The 19564-nt window shown below is 38.0% G+C and overlaps 1 protein-coding gene across 1 annotated transcript in view; it reads right to left on the reverse strand.

Moving 5' to 3' along the window:
• Positions 1-19564, reverse strand: part of LOC103193912 (alpha-2-macroglobulin) — a 64403-nt gene that overhangs the window by 13099 nt on the left and 31740 nt on the right. The window contains exons 16-28 of the mRNA XM_007937217.1: positions 19071-19235; positions 18504-18612; positions 14981-15110; positions 14244-14472; positions 9859-9985; positions 9406-9527; positions 8002-8053; positions 4533-4616; positions 4104-4280; positions 3532-3619; positions 2421-2577; positions 2066-2140; positions 1088-1268 (exon numbers count right to left, since the gene is read on the reverse strand). Of these exons, the coding sequence (XP_007935408.1) occupies positions 1088-1268; positions 2066-2140; positions 2421-2577; positions 3532-3619; positions 4104-4280; positions 4533-4616; positions 8002-8053; positions 9406-9527; positions 9859-9985; positions 14244-14472; positions 14981-15110; positions 18504-18612; positions 19071-19235 (1696 nt within the window). The remainder of the gene's footprint in view (positions 1-1087; positions 1269-2065; positions 2141-2420; positions 2578-3531; positions 3620-4103; positions 4281-4532; positions 4617-8001; positions 8054-9405; positions 9528-9858; positions 9986-14243; positions 14473-14980; positions 15111-18503; positions 18613-19070; positions 19236-19564) is intronic.

The raw sequence follows: 19564 nt of genomic DNA on the forward strand, positions 1-19564 counted from the left end.
TATAGTTGTTGTTGTTATGTGCTGTCGAGTCGGACCCGACCCATAGCGAACCCTCCTTGGGTTTCTGAGGCAGTATCACTACTGAAGTAGATTGCCCCATCTTCCTTCCAAGGAGTGGCTGGTTAGCACTCAAGTGCCTTAGGTACTATGCTACCAGAGCTCCCATATGTGTGTGTATATATATATGTAGTAATAATATAAGGAAATCTATGGAAATGGTAATGACACATTCAGGCTAATGCTTACATCTTGGGGCAGAAGGGATACACAGGAATTTTTACTGCATTGGTAATACTTTATTTCTTAAGTTGGGAGAGAGATATGTAGGCATTTATCAATTTATTTTTTATGCCTTTTTTATATCTGAAATATTTCCCAAACTATTTTAACAATAAACAATTATTAACACTGGTAAAAGAAGTAGAAAATATTTTGTTTGACATATTATTTGCATTTTATTTTTTATCTCTTCAACCCTTCCTATAGACCATGGCATATGTTGAAGTGTTATGTAAGTATGAGTACATTTGTCAACATTATTGGTCTTTTTAAAGCATAAAATATCAGAATTTACACATGAGGTTACAGGTTACATCCGTCATTTCTTCCTTATATTTAAAATGATATGATGGACCAAGTAAGGGTTGGGTATCTATTAACAACTGATCTCTTGGTAATAGCTAATACTTCTGTAGTACTCACTGTGTGCCATGCACTCTTCTAAGAGTTTTACATGTTTTGAGTCATTTTATACCTTTTATACACAACAACCCTAGGAAGAAAATGCTATTATGATCCCCATTTTAATGATAAAAGAACTGAAACACAAACAAGGTAAGTGACTTTCCTATACATACTAAGGTTCACACCCAGGCAGTCTCCAGAAGTTGAGCTGATAGTTACCACACTATACTACCACTCATTTCTTCATGTGTGATTTGATAAAGAAATCCTAGATTTTATAATGAGACAGAGAAAAGAAAAAGAGATGGGGGAGAGATTATAGGAGGTAGGAGTAGGGGATTTCAGTGTGGTTCATGATGCAGAGGATGTGGGATAGGAGAAAGCTCTCAGCTAGTGTACTCACCTTCCTTCACAGCTTCATCATCAAGTGACTTGAGTACCTCTCTCCTCTTGTCCTGGTTACCTGCCAGGGCAAACACATAGGCCAACAGTGCCTTGGTGTAGACATAGCTGCCATGGGCTCCATCCTGGGCTGACTTCCAGGCTGACTCCAGGCAGAACAGGGCATTGCGGACGACAGGGTGCTGTGAAGGGAGAGCAAGGTGCTCTGAACTATGTGAACAGAGATGCTGGCATTTTTAACTAAACACACAGATCTTAATAAGGATGCAATAATGTTTTTCAAATGCATTTGACCATCTATCCTCATTCTTATGGATAGAGAGAATAGCATTTTTTATCTTTTCTTTTCACATTGAGTGTGTTGGTGTTTCAGTGGGAGAATTCTTTCCTTCTGTGCAGGAGACCCTGGTTCTGTTCCTGACCAATACAGCTCACACACAGCCACTACCCGTGGGTCACTATAGGCTGTGTGTTGCTATGATGCTGAAAGGTTTCAGGGGAGCTTCCAGACTAAGACAGACTAGGAAGAAAGGCCTGGTGATCTACTTCCAAAATGTCAGCCAGTGAAAATATTGTGGATCACAACAGTCTAATTCCATTGTGCATGAGGTTGCCATGGATGGGGCAACTTCATGGCAGCTAACAACGACAGCATTTTTATATTAAAAAAGTCAAAGTAGAGGCCACACTTTTATCTATCTATCTATCTGTATGTATGTATGTATGTATGTATATTTGGTGGTGGTGAGGAAGAGGAGAAATAGCCTAGGGACATCACTAATCAAAAATCAACTGGGAAAGTATAAATCTTTTCTGATGAATTGACCAAATTCTCTATTCATCTGGGAAGCATTTGGCATTGCACAGAAGGAAGAATGACACTTGGCTTTTGGTAAGATGATATTTCAGACAATATGCCAGCAGTTTCATTGCATTCAGAACTATGTATGCTTCATCAGGGGAGTGGGATGGTACCTACAGTGACTGGGAGAGGAATCTCCAAAAGGGCAATGGTGATATAGGCAGAGAGGGTCACTTCATCATCTACTCCACCCTGTAAATATGCGAGAGAGAGATTTGAGTAATTCAACTTGTAAGAATATTCTTAATCAGCTCTTTCTATTCTGCTGTGTCATAGAATCTGCCCTTACCCATATCTATTACTATGGGGCTAAATATCAAAACCAACCTCAGTTCCATCCTTCCTTCCTGATGCTATCCAGGTTTTATTTTCCTCTGATACCTTCCCTTAGGGATTTCTGTTATTACTTCCTCTCATCACCCTTGCAGACATCACCACTGACAAATCAATCCTAGCTTTGGGAACAGTTCACCTTAATGGCATTGTTGAGCAGTGACCCAGAGCTTCTAAAACAGCCATTGTCTTTCTGTTTCTGGGAGAGCCAAGTGAGGGCTTGGGTAATGTACACTTCATCAATGAAGATGTGGCGTCGAGCCTGGGCAAAAGTCTTCAGTACAAAGGCTGTGAGCCTGAGAGGATACAAAGAGTGGGGTGATGAATGTATTTATGTTATTACAATGGTAACAGGCTTTGCCTGATAATCCTTACATTAGTATGAATCTTCTAAAAGTAATGCTTGTGTACTTAGAGCTCCCATCTTCCTTAAATCACTTGCTTAATTTGCTAGTTCTGGGATCTCTTTTCTGGTTACTCTAGGGAGTCTATTAAGGATTTCAATTTTTACTTATTTTTTAGTTTTTTGAGTGAAGCTTTGAATTTTTCTCCTCTTTAGAGATTTCTTTCTGTAGATGATAGAATCTTCTCATATGCAGCTCTTATATGTAATAGCTTCTTCCATTATTTCTTTGCCACAGACACTTAAAATAAAATGTTTCATATCATTGCCTACTTCTAATTTCTTTTCTTTTGTTAGTTGTTGTTGTTGTTGTCATGTGCCGTTGAGTCGGACCCGACTCATAGCGACCCCTCCTTGGGTTTCCGAGGCAATATCACTACGGAAGTAGATTGCCCCATCTTCCTTCCGAGGAGTGGCTGGTGGGTTTGAACCGCCAGCCTTCTGATTAGCAGTCAAGTGCCTTAGGCACTATGCTACCAGAGCTCCTTTGTTAGTTAGTGAGTCTATTCTCAGTCCAGAGGAGTATGACATAAAAAACTAATATAAGTTGTAATTGTTCAGATTTATCAAGAACTTGACAATATGTTCACTGGCCATGTCATAAAACAAAACAAAACCTCATGGTAATGGGAACTATTTTAGAAAAACTAGCTTATTATCAGAATTAATTTGGGGAACAAGTCTAATGTATACATATTTGAATCTCAGCTTTTCTGCTATTATTTCATTAATCTTGGTATATTTATCTAGTATAACCAACTATAAATCTAGTAATACATATTGGATAAGGTTGTTGTGAGAAGACCTGGTACGAAATTAGGAGCTCAAAACATTGTCCTTCCCTTACCATGTATTTCCCTGGCTCCTGCCGTATTTCTCCCCAAAGGTGCTATAAGAGCCATCAGAATGCTTGTAGCTCAGCTGTCTCTGGTAACCTGGAATGGAAATGCTAATGAAATGACATGATAGATTAATATACCTGCTTGTGCTGGAGACGTTACTAAAATGCCCTGGCCTCTTTTGTGACCTTTCCTAACTTTTATTGTCATGTTAGAAGTTTCTGAGCTCTGAGCATTTTATTGAAAGTTCAACAGTAGATTGAAACCAAACCAAACTCATTGCCATTGAGTCCATTTCAACTCATAGCAACCCCATTGCGCTTCAAGGCTGTAAACTTTTAGAAGAACTGCCTCATCTTTCTTCTGTGGAGCAGCTGCTGAGTAGGAACCAACAACCTTTTGATTAGCAGCCGAAGCCTTAACCACTATACCACCAGAGCTCCTTTGAATAGTGCATAGTCACCATGAAATGAGCTACCATAGTATTATGACTTAGAGATAAGTAGTAAACTTAAGCTTATTGAGAAAAATCAGTGAAAATAACATTGTAAAGTTTTCATTCAGTCATTCAGCCACTCACCAGTGACGAGGTAGCCAATTGCCTTGGCCTTTATCTCTGGAGTCAGCTGCTGTGTTTCATTTAGATAATCCAGAACATAAATGTTAGGAGCAAAGAGGACCATATTCTGTTCTCCACATCCATAGGGCATCCGGAGGAGATTTTGTGTGTTTTGCATGGCAGAACCTAATATGTCTCCTAGGAAATGAGAGTGATGGGAGGTCATAAAACCTAGAGTTTTGAATTTAACACAACCATTAGAAACATGTGAATAATAAGCAGAGGTAAAAAATGAGGTTTTTTTTTTGTAAGGGTGAGTCTTCTAGAGACAGAAGTATGAGCCCAAAGAAGGAAAGAAGAAAGAAGTTAAAAATTGCTATTTTGAGTATTTATGGAAGAGAAATACAATGGAAAGTTAATGCTCAAGTTCCCTAGGGGCTGGAAACTCACCCAAAACTGAGACAAAGGCTCGGGCAGATTCTTCTACCACATTTGGTGGCACCTTTAGGGATAATATTTCAGACACCTCAGCACCTTGAGAAAGAAACAAATCAACTGTAATGAAAATTGTATCTGCTATATATCTTCCTGAAGACATCCAGAACTATACTTTAGATCTAAACTTCTCCTGAAAAGTTATCCCTCTATTAATATTCTAATTTTTCATATTTTGGATGACTATGATTCTGGAACTTCCAGACCACATCTTCTTCCCCAACCATTTGACTACAGCCCTTGATATTGTGATTCTGTTGCAGTCAGCCTATGTCTATCAAAAAATGGTAATTGCAAGATAGTGCCCATTCTCAACCTCTTAATCTTTTCACGAATCTTAAGAAACTGTCAGCAAAAAGCAGAATCCCCATAATGCTCCTGAATTCTACAATAATGCTATGTCATTCCTTCCTATCATATTTTAATGACGGCATTTTTATGGAAGACCTAGCAATGGGGGTGGAGAGTGAATATGGGTAGTATTAAATTTGTTGAAAAGAAAATAATTGCTGCTAATGGGAGCTCTGGTACCATAGTGCCTAAGGCACTTGACTGCTAACCAGAAGGCTGGCAGTTCAAACCCACCAGCCACTCCTTGGAAGGAAGGTTGGGCAATCTACTCCCGTAATGATATCGCCTTGGAAACCCGACTTGAAGGCACATAACAACAACAACAATGAACATACACTACTGCCATTTTAATCTTAGTGAATTACATGAAGGTGAAAAAGAGAGAAATGTTTTGATCTTTCTGCTGCATCCCTTCCTCATAAAGTTAATATTAGAAGCTTTATAGAAAACAGACACCACAGGCCAACTTAAAAGACAAATGACTAAGTCTAAGAAAATATCTGCAAATTTTTTTAACAGATAAAGAGTCGGCTCATGTAAACCAGTAAGAAAAAGGCAAACTCCCCAAAACATGAATTGGCAACGGATGTGAAAGTAATTTGTAAGCCTACAAAAATTAAGCTCATCTTCACCTGTGATTAAGGAAATACAAATTAAAGCAACAATGTATTTTGATACAAATTTTTGAAAGAATTAAAAAGTTTGATGATAAAAAAGTGATGGTGATAGTGCAGGTAAATGTATACAGGTGGAAGTATAAATATGTTTAGGTAATAAAAAAGAATTTTGCAGTCTGTTAAAATGAAGAATATGTATACTGCCTCTGACTCGGCAATTTTCTATTTTGGTATTTACCCTAGCTGTAGCTGCAAATGTACACAAGGGAGCTATTATTATTATTATTTTTACTAGCAAATAGTTAGAGAAACAAATATGGGAATGACTAAAACACAAAACAGAATTATGGTATATTGAAACTGTGGAATGTTATTTAGCAATTAAAAGGAATGACATTGACCTATCATACAACATGGGTAGATATCTAAGGAAGTTGCTTATTTAAAAAGAAAAAAAATAATAATAAAATTAGGGAATGAGAGCACAGTGCAGAGTCCAGCAGCAGCCAATCTGTCACCACTATGACCCTGCAGGCTGATTTTGACAGGGCCACAGAAGATGTGAGGAAGCTGAAGTCAAGGCCCTATTATGAAGAGTTGAAAGAACTCTATAGGCTCTACAAAGAGTCTGTAATTGGAGACATTGATGTTGAGTGTCTAGGGATGTTAGATTCAAAAGTCAAGGATGAAGGGGAAGCCTGGAACCTCTAAAAAAGGTTGTCCAAGGAAGATGCTTAAATGCTTATATTTCTAAAGTAAAAGTGCTGATGAAAAATCTGGAATCTAGGACTCAGCATATGAGAAATTTTTATTGTGGACATCTTCATGATGGTATAATGACCCAACATTTAGGGGAGAAGTACACTGTTAACTCTATTGGAAATGATTGCAAGGGAGTGACTGGTCTTTAATATGATACTCTGTTTTGTTTTCTGGAGGAGAATGTATTTTTATGTTATGTAGGTAATTAAAATTAATTTGATAAAACTAATTGATGATTAGCCACAGACACATGAGAAAGAAATCAAAATGAAGAATTCAGAAATGGAGGAGAAATTATGATAAAAGAGTTAGGATGGTAAGCACTAAATTCACTTAAAGGTAGAAACGAGATTAAACTATCAGGCAATTATGCTTTTAAAACTCATTTCACATATTATAAGTCTCAACAATATTAAAAAATAACACAGAAACAAGTTAATAGGGAGCCAGAGAAAGGCAAAGAACATATATCTGATGTTTGACACAGGTTTGGGGTGAGAACCCATTGTAATACAGTAATGTACTAAATTCTAGAAATGATTTTGCTTTAGACTAGAAAATTCTCCATCAAGATAAAGTTAGTTTTACTTAAGCTTCTTTAGTCTTTTCTCAAATGACTGATAGGGAAATAGGTACAGAATTGGCATCCAACAAATATTCATATGACAATAATGGTAAAAGCTGTGACAACTTGTACTTTGGGAAATAGCACAGCCCCATTATAAAAAACTTTGTCTATGAAAAAATTAGTCAGCCTGAATGGCTTCAAGTCAGATATCCTTTTGTTGTATTACTAAATATTCAAGGAAGTATCTTCTTTGGCACATATTCATTTTGATTCACCCACTTTCTACATATATCTACATCAAGCACTGCTCAGAAAGACACTTAGGTGTTTTCACTGGTGCTGAGAGTTCTGGTGGCATAGTGCCTAAGGCATTTGACTGCTAACCAGAAGGCTGGTGGTTCAAACACACCAGCCACTCCTCAGAAGGAAGATGGGGCAATCTATTTCTGTAGTGATGCTGCCTCGGAAACCCAAGGAGGGGTCGCTATGAGTTGGATCCCACTCAATGGCAGTGAGTTTTGTGAGTGCAAGAGTTAAAGTCTGAGAATGCATGTTGCTATTGTTAGGAGTTGACTCTGAATCATGGTGACTCCATTTACAACAGAATAAAATGTCCAATCCTGTGCCATCTTCATGATCATTGCTATGATCGAGTCCATTGGTACACCTACTGTGTATTTTGAGTGCCTTCTAACCTAAGGGGTCATCTTTCAGTACTCTATCAGACAGTAGTCTGTTGTGATCCATAGGGTTTGCATTGGCTACTTTTTGGAAGTAGATCACCAAGCCTTTCCTTGTAGATGTCTTAGTCTGGAAGTTCTGCTGAAATCTGTTCACCATGGGTGACCCTGTTGGCATAGCTTTGAGCATCATAGCAACACTCAAGCCACCACTGTACTTTGAACTGACAGATGGGTGGTGATATAATGCATGAGCTAGGAATATTCTTCTGATCAAATTACTTGCCTCTCTAGAACCGGTTTCCTCATTTGTCAAAAGTATTGGTAGTACTTCAGGTCTTACTTACCTCAAAGGACAAGAATAGAAGTAATATAAAAAAGTTCTTTGAACTTCAAATGTTATACAAATTTTAGTCATTGTTATTTTAATTGTGGCTTACTCTTACCTGATGGACAGAGTAGCGAGTTGAATGTTGTTTCCTTCTCTAGTCCTTCAGGCTTGAGGTGGAAGAAGAAAAAGTTAGAAGTAAGAATGGACTGTATATGTTGACAGCTGTGGGATAAAGAATTGCTTTATATAAAGTATTTTGTCCTCGGTTCCTGGGAGATAACTCTAAACCTTGGAATTTCATATATAGTTGAGATGCCTTTGTTATCCTCCAGACCATACTCAGAAGTTATGCTAATGAGATGACTCTTGAGTGGGGGCTGGCCAGGCTGGAAATACCACCATGTGCTATCAGCTGATTCAGGGAGGTGTGGGGATAATCAATGAGGCCTCTATAAAGGCTGTGGATATAGAAGCTTCATGGGCCTCCTGTTGGTGAAAAAACATCAATGCATATGGGAGAGTATCGTGTCCCTTTTTTGGGACATGGAAACTTTGGGAACCCTATGCATCTCTTTATTTGTATTCTTTGGTATAATAAAATTCTAATTGTAAACATAGCACTTTCTTGAGTTCTTTGAGTCATTCTAGTGGAACCCTAGGGAGTAGTAGGAGCCGTAATTAGGGGGAACTCTGGGGAGCACCATAGGAGCTCTGGTAGTGTAGTGCTGAAGGCACTTGACTGCTACCCAGAAGGCTGGAGGTTCAAACCCACCAGCCACTCCTTGGAAGGAAGATGGGGCAATCTACTTCTGTAGTGATACTGCCTTGGAAACCCAAGGAGGGGTTGCTATGAATTGGGTCCAACTCGATGGCACATAACAGCAACAACAACTGGGGACCACCAAGTTTATGGCTGGAATCCTGAATGGATAGTGGAATCCGAATCTGTGGTCTGCAAGGCAGAAGTAAGGGTGTCATGGAGACTCTCAAGCTTTCAGCTGGCAAATCTGAAATCTTGGGTAGATTTGGCAGTCTGGAGGACTGTGCTCTCTAACCACCTAGTTCTGGGTGGTTAGGATCAGAGAAAGAAGAGCTGCATGTGCAGCTGGTGTCATAACAGAAGCAGAATGGAAGAGAACAGAATTGATTTGAGATTGATTGCAATTGATTGTTACAGTTTGATGTCAGAGAAGTGAGAGTGGGATTTGATTTTCCCCATAATAGGGGAACCATGGATTTCTTGATAGTGAAGAGAAGAATTTGAACTAATTTTCAAATCCATTGAATAAACAAATTCCACAAGCCTAAGAAATATGAAGAAGACAGGTTAATAGATGAAAAATAGAATAAAAAATTATGAGAGAGTCAGAGTGAGGAGAATAATAATATTATGAAATATCCCATGACCATATATTATTTAACCTTATTCTTACCTAAAAGTTGGAACCCCAACAGGGTTTGCCATTTTTTTTTTTTTTTTTTACTTAGTGTGATCTATCAAATGGGAAGGCTTACTTACTTCAACCAACAGGCCCTTGATGATTGTGTCTTTCTTTCCCTGTTTAGGAACCACAGGCTCTTCAGTTACGCATAGCTCTCGAGACTCCAGTGCCTCTGCACTTACTGTGAAATTCACATTCCCTGAAAAAGAGGCCAACAGAAATGAGTACCAATTCCCTCTTGCTGCATGTCTCCAAACCCTAAGATTTATAAATGTTCACTTTTCTATAAAAACAGAACAGGAATGGAAGCAGCAAAAACTAGAGGATAATGATACTGAGAATCCAATATGGAGGTGGAGTTGAGGGAAGTGGTGCTGTCTTTCTAGATGCCAAAAAATGAAAGAAAAAGAGAAAACCCTACCACATGGAGTCTTTGCCTGAGGGAAAGAGTAAGTATCACTGGATATAAGGCTCCTACTGATTAATACAATCCTTGAGCAGAGAATTGTGTCTAGGAGAATGTCCCTCACCTAATGACTTTGGAGTTACTGCCCAGGACACAGTATGCCGCCCATTCCCACAGACACAGTGAAATATTAGTTCCTTCTCCATTGGGACAGCAAGGAATTCAGGAGAGTCTTGCAGCTCCACATGGACCTGAAACCACACAAGGGACAAAGAGATAAATGAGATCAGAGGGAAAAGGAAGCCAGAGGGAGAATGGGTTTGAAATAAAGTGTATTGAAGGATTAGATCAATTTTAGGTTGGTGTAGTGCCTAAGGCATTTGACTGCTAACCAGAAGGCTGGCAGTTCAAACCCACCAGCCACTCCTCAGAAGGAAGATTGGGCAATCTACTTCCATAGTGATACTGCCTCAGAAACCCAAGGAGGGGTTGCCATGAGTCAGATCGACAGCAGTGAGTTTTTAGTAATACTGAAGATCCACCATGTCTGACAGTTTGTTGTACTGTGGTGACTTGCATATTGCTGTGATGCTGGAGACTATGTCACTGGTATTTCAAATACCAGCAAGGTTACCCATGGTGAACAGGTTCCAGTGAAGTTTCCAGACCAAGATAGATTAAGAAGAGGGATGTGATGGTCTACTTCTGAAAAAATTGGCCACTGAAAAATTTATGAATAGCAGTGAACCATTCTGTGATACAGTGTTGGACGATAAACCCCTCAAGTTGGAAGGCTCTCAAAATTTGACTCGGGAGGAGCTGCCTCCTTAAAGTGGAGTCTGCATTAATGACATGGATGAAGTAAAGCTTTTGGGACCTTCATTTGCTGTTGTGTCATGACTCAAAATGAGAAGAAACAGCTGCAATCACCCATTAATAATTGGAATGTGGAATGTATGAAATATGAATGTAGGAAAATTGGAAGCTGTCAAAAATGAAATGGTATGCATAAAGATCAATATCCTACGTATTAATGAGCCAAATGGACTGGTATTGACCATTTTGAATCAATCATATGGCCTACTATGTTGAGAATGACAAATTGAAGCGGATTGGTGTTTCATTCATCATCAAAAAGAACATTTCAGAATCTATACTGAAGTGCAATGCTGTAAGCAATAGGATAATATCCATATGCCTACAAGGAAGACCAGTAAATATGACTATTATTCAAATTTATGCACTAACCACTAAAGCCAAAGGTGAAGAAATTGAAAGTTTTTACCAGTTTCTGCAGTCTGAAATTGACCAAACATGCAATCAACGTGCATTGATAATTATTGGTGATTGGAATGAGAAAGAAACAAGAAGCATCAGTAGTTGGAAAATGCAGCCTTGATGATAGAAATGATGCTGGAGATCACATGATAGAGTTTTGCAACACCAACAACTTATTCATTGCAAATGTATTTTTTCAATAACATGAAGGGTGATGATACATGTGGACTTCACAAGATAGAATACACAGGAATCAAATCAACTACATCTGTGGAAAGTGATGATGAAGAAGTTCAATATCATCAGTCAGAACAGGGCCAGGCTGTGTAACTGACCAACAATTGCTCATATGCAAGTTTAAGTTGAAGTGGAAGAAAGTTAAAATAAGTCCACAATAGCCAAAATACAACCTTGAGTCTATCCCACCTGAATTACAGACCATCTGAAGAACAGATCTGATGCATTGAACACCAATGATCCAAGACTAGACAAGTTGTGGGATGACTTGAAGAACATCATACATGAAGAAAGTAAAAGGCAATTAAAAAGACAGGAAAGAAAAAAAAGGGAAGAATGAAAAGATCAAAACGGATGTCAGCAGAGCCTCTGAAACTTGCTCTTGAATGGAGAGTAGCTAAAGCAAATGGAAGAAATGATGACATAAAAGAGCTGAACAGAAGATTTCAAAGGGCAGCTCAAGAAGACAAAGTAAAGTATTATAATGAAACATGCAAAGACCTGGAGTTAGAAAACCAAAAGGGAAGGAAATGCTTGGCATTTCTCAAGTTAAGTTTCTTTGAAAGGGAAGAAAGACTCAAGCCTTGAGTTGCAATATGGAAGGATTCTACGGGCAAAATGTTGAATGATGCAAGAAGTATTATAAGAAGATGGAAAGAATACAGTCACTGTACTAAAAGAATTGGTCACTGTTCAACCATTTTAGGAGGTAGCATATGATCAAGAATTTGTGGTATTGAAGGAAGAAGTCCAAGCTGTACTGAAGGAATTGTGAAAAACAAGGCTCAAGGAACTGGCAGAATATCCCTTGAGATGTTTCAACACAAATGGATACAGCACTGGAAGCCCTCACTTGCTTATGCCAAGAAATTTGGGAGACAGCTACCTGGCCAACTGATTGGAAGATATCCATATTCATGCCCGTTTCAAAGAAAGGTATCCAACAGAATGTGGACATTATGGAACAATATCATTAACAAGGAAAAATTTGCTGAAAATAATTAAAAAAATTGGTTGCAACATTGCATAGAAAGGGAATTGCCAGAAATTTAAGCCAGATTCAGAAGAGGACATGGGACGTGGCTGATGTCAGATGGATCGTGGCTGAAAGAACACCAGAAAGATGTTTACTTGTGTTTTATTGACTATGCAAAGGCATTTGACTCTGTGGATGACAACAAATTATGGACAACATTGTCAAGAATGGGAATTCCAGGACACTTAATTGTGTTCACGAGGAACCTGTACATAGACCAAGAGACAGTTGTTTGAACAGAAGAAGGGGATACTGCATGGTTTAAAATCAGGAAAAGTGTGTGTCAGGTTTGTATCCTTTCACCATACTTATTCAATTTGTGTTCTTAGTAAATAATCCAAGAAGCTAGACTATACGAAAAAGATCATAGTATCAGGATTGGAGGAAGACTCTTTAACAACCTGCAATATGTAGATGACACAACCTTGCCTGCTGAAAGTGAAAAAGACTTGAAACCCTTACTGAAGATCAAAGACTATACACAGTATTCAGTATAGACTACACTTCAATATAAAGAAAACTAAATCCTCACAACTGGACCAATAAGCAACATCATGATAAATAGAGAAAAGATTGAAGTTGTCAAAGATTTCATTTCAGTTGGATCCATACTCATTGCCCATGGAAGCAACAGTCAGGAAATCAAATGACATATTACACTGGGCAAATCTGCTATAAACACCTCCTTAAAGTGTGAAAGAGCAAAGATGTCACTTTGAAGATTAAGGTGTGACTGACCCAAGCCATGATATTTTCAAGATCCTCCTGTGCATATGAGAGCTGGAAAATGAATAAGATCACAGATGAATTGATGCATTTGAATTGTGGTGTTGGCAAAGAATTTTGAAAATACTGAGGACTGCCAGAAGAGGAAACAAATGAAAGATTCCAATACAGCTGGAATACTCCTTAGCCATGAGAATGGCCAGACTTTGTCTCTCATACTTTGGTTGTGTTATCAGAAGGGACCAGTCCCTGGAGAAGGATATCATGGTTGGTAAAGTAGAGGGTCAGCAAAAAAGGCAAAGATCCTGAACAAGATGGATTGACACAGTGGCCATGTCGATGGACTCAAGCATAGCAAGGATTGTGAAGATGTCACAGGACTGGGGAGTGTTTCATTCTGTTGTACACAGGGTCGCTATGAGTTGGAGCAGATTTGATGGCACCTAACAACAGCAACAACAATGTTCAAGTTGATGTAGGTGAAGACCGAATAAAGAAAAAACAAAAACAAAAAAAACCCACTGCCTTCTAATTGATTCCAACTCATAGCAACCCCATTGGTTTCCGAGGTGGTAAATCTTTATGCAAGTAGATTGCCCAGTCTTGCTTCCGTGGAGTAGCTGGAAGGTTTGAACTACCAACCTTCTGGTAGTTGCCTTAGTTACTGTGCTACCAGAATTCCTTGAATACTTTATAGGTGGTTCTTAAGCATAAATCTTAGTATTTTGGAGTAACCTGCTCTTTTATGTGGTAGGACCAGAGAAGAGGGGACCATGGTATGTTGCATGTGGGAGCTTCATTTCCTTGGCTAGGATTTTGGTCATTCCCTCAGCTTCCCAGCAAAGTACACAGGATTTGCTCCCAAATAACTTTCTAAAAATATGGTTTACTATAATTAATGTTATATGAAAAATTAACTACATGGAAATGTAGAGGTTGAAACCTTGGAGAATCTAAGATATGAGAATGAAGAGTCCTGATTTTTTATATCCATGTCATAAATCTTCGTAATACATGAACTCCATAACCATAAATGATCAGAAACTTGTTTCAAGTTGCAATTTGGTATTTGGAGATAGTAGCAACTGTAGCTTATATAACATATGCATATCTCTCTGATAATATTCTTCTCTGGCATGCGCATCTGTATACAGGAGTTTATCAGTATTCCTAGGAATGTAATTTTTAATTTACTTTTTACCTTGTGTTCAATTTAGGAAAAAGATCCTTACCCGGATGCATTTGGGAAGGTAGTTTAAGACAGTAGCCTTGAGTGTGAAGGCTTCTCCACGGACCACAGAGTAGGGCATTGTGAGCTCCACAAAGAGGGGCTGGAAGGCTTGGAGAGTGGCAGGAAGAGAGAGACCAAGTCCAGTGTCATTGGACAGGCAGAGGGCCCCTGCCTTCCACTGGGTGATGGTATCAGGGACTGTTACTTCCAATTCAGCTGCACCTGATGAGCTGGGGAAGATGACAATGTGAGGAACAGAAAGAAGGCAGATAACTATCTCTCTAGGAAAAGACCCCCAATAGATCCTAATGTCATAATCTATAATAGACAATATAGTTACAAACTAAATACATAATTTGAGATTTTTCTTAAATTCTTTAAAATACTGTTTGACTGAAGGTAGATTTATAACTTTTAGTTTTACTACTACGTATAGTTGGCTTCACTAGTTCTGTGTTGAACTCAAAATTGCGGATCAATGAACGACTGCTTTTGGGTGTTAATCTGTGCAGTGCTTGGTTATATTTAGTCCTTATGTTCATTTTCTGGAAGTCTTAGAATTAAATTTGTACAAAGTTTCTTAGCTCTGGTATAATCAGAAATATTTATGTTAAGCCTTTTCTAAGAACAGCAGGTATTTTTAAAAAAATATGCTTGGATATTGAAAAATTAGCTAAGAATTGAAAATTGTGAGGGATTTTTTTACATTGCATCTTATGTAAAAAGGAAATTACTTACTTTACTACCACCAAGTTCCAAATCCATGTCTCAGGGAAATACTTCCGCACAGTCTCTGTGTGAGAGTCTGAAACTGCTGAATCTTCTTCCAATTCTATAAAGTTTTGGGCTCTTCGCATTTCAAAGGCAGCTATGGTGAGTGAGGAAGAAGACAAAAAGAAAATGTATATAAAGAGAAAGCTAATTAGAGGTCGTAATAAACAGTACAAAATGAATAAACAGGGTGATGAAGCAGACTGGAGAAGGCACTTGGATAGGGTGGTCAAGAAAGCTTCTTTGAGGAGATGATATTTTAGCTGAAGTATTAGATTAAGCTCGAGGTGAGCAAGGTGGTAGAAGACCACAAGAAGGGAAGGTACAGGCTCAATGTAGAAAGGGTCTTGGATTGTCTGTGGAGCAGAAAGGAGTCTCATACAGTTTCTGCACATTGTGCTAAGTGTAGAGTGCTATGACATGGCGTAGGAAGGCAGGCAGGAGTCTTTCGATTTGGTGTAGTCCTGTGTGAGAACAAAGAAAAATTGTAAAACAGATACACGACAGAAGCTTTGGGCACCAGTTGACAGGAGTGAAAGAATTCAGGATCAAAAATGCCTCTCTATATTATGTCAGAAAAGCAGAGTAAGCATCCCTCACCCTATTTACCTTTTGTTAATTATATGCTGGTAAATGTTGAAAAACCACTTTCTGGAAAAACAATTTATATATACATACATACAAAATCATACTACAAATAAATGCTTGATTACTATCTGATTCATCAAAGAAGTAGCTTACATCACTGTCTTCCAACATGAATATTGGCTGATCTTTTAAAATTGTGATTAAGAATATATATAACAATATTTGCCATGTTAACATTTACATGTATAATTCAAGCTGATAATTTATTTACATTAAGAAAGTGAAACAATGAAGATGTAGATCAGAACTCATTTGTTAGTGGTGTGAGCGACAACTTTACTGAATTGATTAACAGTTTTGAATACTGGGAGGAATAGTTCTTCAATTATTTTTGTGCTATCCACAATGTAATATAAAATATGTTTAAATTTAATCTGTGTTAACATTTACTAAAACATTTTCAGAAGTCTAGAAATCTACAGTAAATCAAGGCCTGATTTGTAGCATTTGCTGATTTCATGATGTAAATACTCATAGCCTAATTCATCCTAATGTGATGTTACTGAATGTGGATTGGAAAGAAATGCACAGTAGCCCACCATTATATAGTATTTTTACCATACAGATAGATAAAATAGTTGCATATAACATCAAGAGCACAGATAATAGTAAAATGTAACAAAGGAAATAAGAACCATGGAGTTTGGGGTAATTACTACTTTTCTTTTTAATATAATTTAATTACTTGTAATTTTATATAATTTAATTCTACATAATGGCTGTGTTTAAACAATTGACTTGCAAGATTACTGAAACTTAATTAGGTTTTATGAGCTTTTCTGAGCCGGTTCCAGCACACCATTGCCTCTGCTTTTTAGAAATAATCTTACAATTCATTTGCTAGATTACCACAGTTTCATAAATTCTTTCCCTATATCTCTTTTAAATAGGTTTCTTCTGTATTATTTTGTTTGGAAATTGTATTCTGCAAGTGCAGTCTCACATGCTCTTTGTTCTCCTTCATAATTTAGCCTCTGATTGCATCTCTTATTTTTAAAATTCCTCACTGGATACTGGTTCAATTCGCTGCCCTTATTCTCAGCAAATTAAGCATCACATATTCAATGAGGTCACCCATTATTTTGTACCTGTCATCATGTCAGCCACACTCTAACTCCTCCAGACAGCTACTTTTGCTTCATCTTCCCTTAGAACTCTTCTACAATCAACCCATTTTCCTTTGTTTGTGATAATGTCCCCCCCTTTCCTTCATCCGCTATAAGTATCATTTGTACAATTGGGCCTAGTCCTTTCACTGTTTCCAGGCTGCAACCATATCTTCCTTACTTCTTGTATCAAAAAAGACAAACTTTTGTGATAATGTGTTTTAATCCTTTTTCCCTGATAGTATGATTTTTTTTCCTCTTTTTTTCTGCTCATTAAATTTAATGGAATAATAATAATAATGGTTGCTTCCCTAAAATATCCAGATAAGTTCAGTTTCATGCTATCTGCAAAATAGCACTGATTTGAAATTTTGGATGAAGACAAGTGGCTCATTTTGTCTTTGTGATCCATTTGCCTAGTGATACCTTTCTATTCACAGAAAAACAACAACAACAATAACAACAACACATCCCATCCCCAAACAGCTGAAATCTGCTGTCCCCTCATTGTGATATTTTCCATACCAGAAGCTTCTTCGTCTCTATTGTCATGGACATTTGAATCACGTACTAATACAAACTTCTCTTGCCCTCTGCTGCACTGACCATTGTTACTCCTTAATAGTTTCTAGTCATGGGCTCTGTCAAAAAACATTTTCACTGTGATGAAAAGCCATGGAACTGATAGGAGCAAAACTGTAGGTCAGATGGGAATTTGAAGAGCTTCCTTACTTGACTGGTAAAGATGTCATACTGCCTTGTGAGTATTTCTATATCTGCTCTCACTGATCTTGTGCCTGGAAAGATTATGTTGATTTTTCTACATCATACATTTCCATTTTTCTAGTGCAGTTTCTTTATAAAAGTGACTTCTTTGATTCCACACTCAGAATTTATCCCTGCACTTCTCTTATAGCACTTTTTGTAATCTGCTTTATAGTCTCTCCAGCTCTGTATATGTGGGTGTGTTTGGCACAATCAGAAGATGTAGGTTTGTATTGATGTGGTGGTCACATTTGTGTGTCAACTTGGTTGTGCCTGATTGAGTGGGTGAGAGCTGAATGTAGTTATTGCTCATGGTGAGTAAGATTGGTAATTAACTCCATGGTGGAATCTATTGGAATAGCTGAGTAGCTGTTTTGGGTATGTGGTCAGCTTCCTGTAAATAAGAAACAGCTTTGGGAATGGTCTCCAGCTTATGGCACACTTGAACCCTACATGTAGCTGTGTCATTGTTCAGGAGCCTGTCATGCTCTGCCGACCTTAGGACTTTCAACAGACCTGAATTAATGGTCTGCCATGTGGTTTGGTAATGTTGGGACAGTGCTATTTTATTTGTTGACCTTGGGCTTGTTAGCCTCAGCAGCTTAGTAGCTGCCTGAGTGAAGAGATGCCACTAGCTTCAGTGGGCTGGGAGCAAGAGGCAGAGCTGAAGCCTAAGGTCGAGGGGCTTTTACATAGTCCCTAGAGCCTGGCACTTTGAACTTGGACTTAGAGCCTCCCGAACTGTAAGAGAATAAACTCCTGCTTGTTCAAGCCATCCCATTTATGGTATATTCCTGTCAGAGCGGCACTAGGTAACCAGAACAACTGGTGTGCGAAGTTGATCAGGGAACCTTAAAATATTTGAATCACAAATCCTTCTTTGTTCATCTTACTACATTTTATCTTTTTTTTTTTAAATTATTTTACTTGGTTCAACATTAGGCAACTAATTTTTATTATTCAGTTTTTACCTGGAGAAGCTAATAATCTTCGGGATGATTGCATTTCATACTGTAGAGGCTGTGGGCATATTTTGGGTTTATGAATCTTTGAGTTGGTCAATACCTTTAAACCCATATCCTGAAAAGGAAATTATTACCTAATCAGTGCCTAAATATTATAAAATATATATAGTCATATACTTCTTTTCATTGAATTTAACAAACATGATCCACTTAGTTTGATATTAAACTTTTAACATTCACATCTGTAGAATGGATATCAATATAGTTATAAAGATTATTTCATTCTATTCTTTACACTCTTTCCATAGTAATTATTTTGAAATCACAAAGCAGTTTCAGTAAAAAAAAAAAAAAAAAAAAATTGATTAGTTGTCCAAACAATTCCAGCCCTGGCTCTGCTATTATCAGCAGACCTATTCTCACTACTATCAATAACCATGGAGAGAAGTCACTTGACTTCTCTATGTCCCATTATCCTCAACTATGCTATGAAGGCATTAAAATAACTAATATTTTCCATATATAATATTTTGCTCACATTAAGAATTGACCATCTATAATGTAGGAATTTACCTTTAGGAAGCTATACATGTCTTTTTCATTTGTGTTTGGTACTGGTGAATATGAGATTCCATTAATATAGACATTATGATGATTGACACAGTCTCCATCATCTTCCTCCTGATTAAGACTTCCAGGGAAGCCGACAAGATTCTTTACTGGTAGAAGGTTATAAACCTGTATAAATTCAAAGGGCGAAAAGGAAACTTCCTTGTGGCTGATTTTTTTAAGGCCAAGGAGGAAAGAACAAGAATAATCATCATCAGTCTTTTTCTTTTTTAGTGCTCCTATTGCTTTAGGCTCCCTTGCTACCATCCCGAGAGGGACCGGGTCTCCGGGAGCAAGGTAAGCACGGGCGTAGCACAAAGTAGCAGGCCAGAAGAGCAGGAGAAAGGGGTAAAACCCAGGGAGCCAAAGAGAAGAGCAATCAGCCGAAGGGATTAGGTGAGGAGGGGAAACTCAGGGACGCCCAAAGAAGCAGGCCAGAAGAGCAGGAGAAAGGGGAT

This window comes from Orycteropus afer, unplaced genomic scaffold, assembly GCF_000298275.1.
Source record: "Orycteropus afer afer isolate SDZICR_OR568_19922 unplaced genomic scaffold, OryAfe1.0 scaffold00040, whole genome shotgun sequence".
NCBI classification, from domain to species: Eukaryota; Metazoa; Chordata; class Mammalia; order Tubulidentata; family Orycteropodidae; genus Orycteropus; species Orycteropus afer.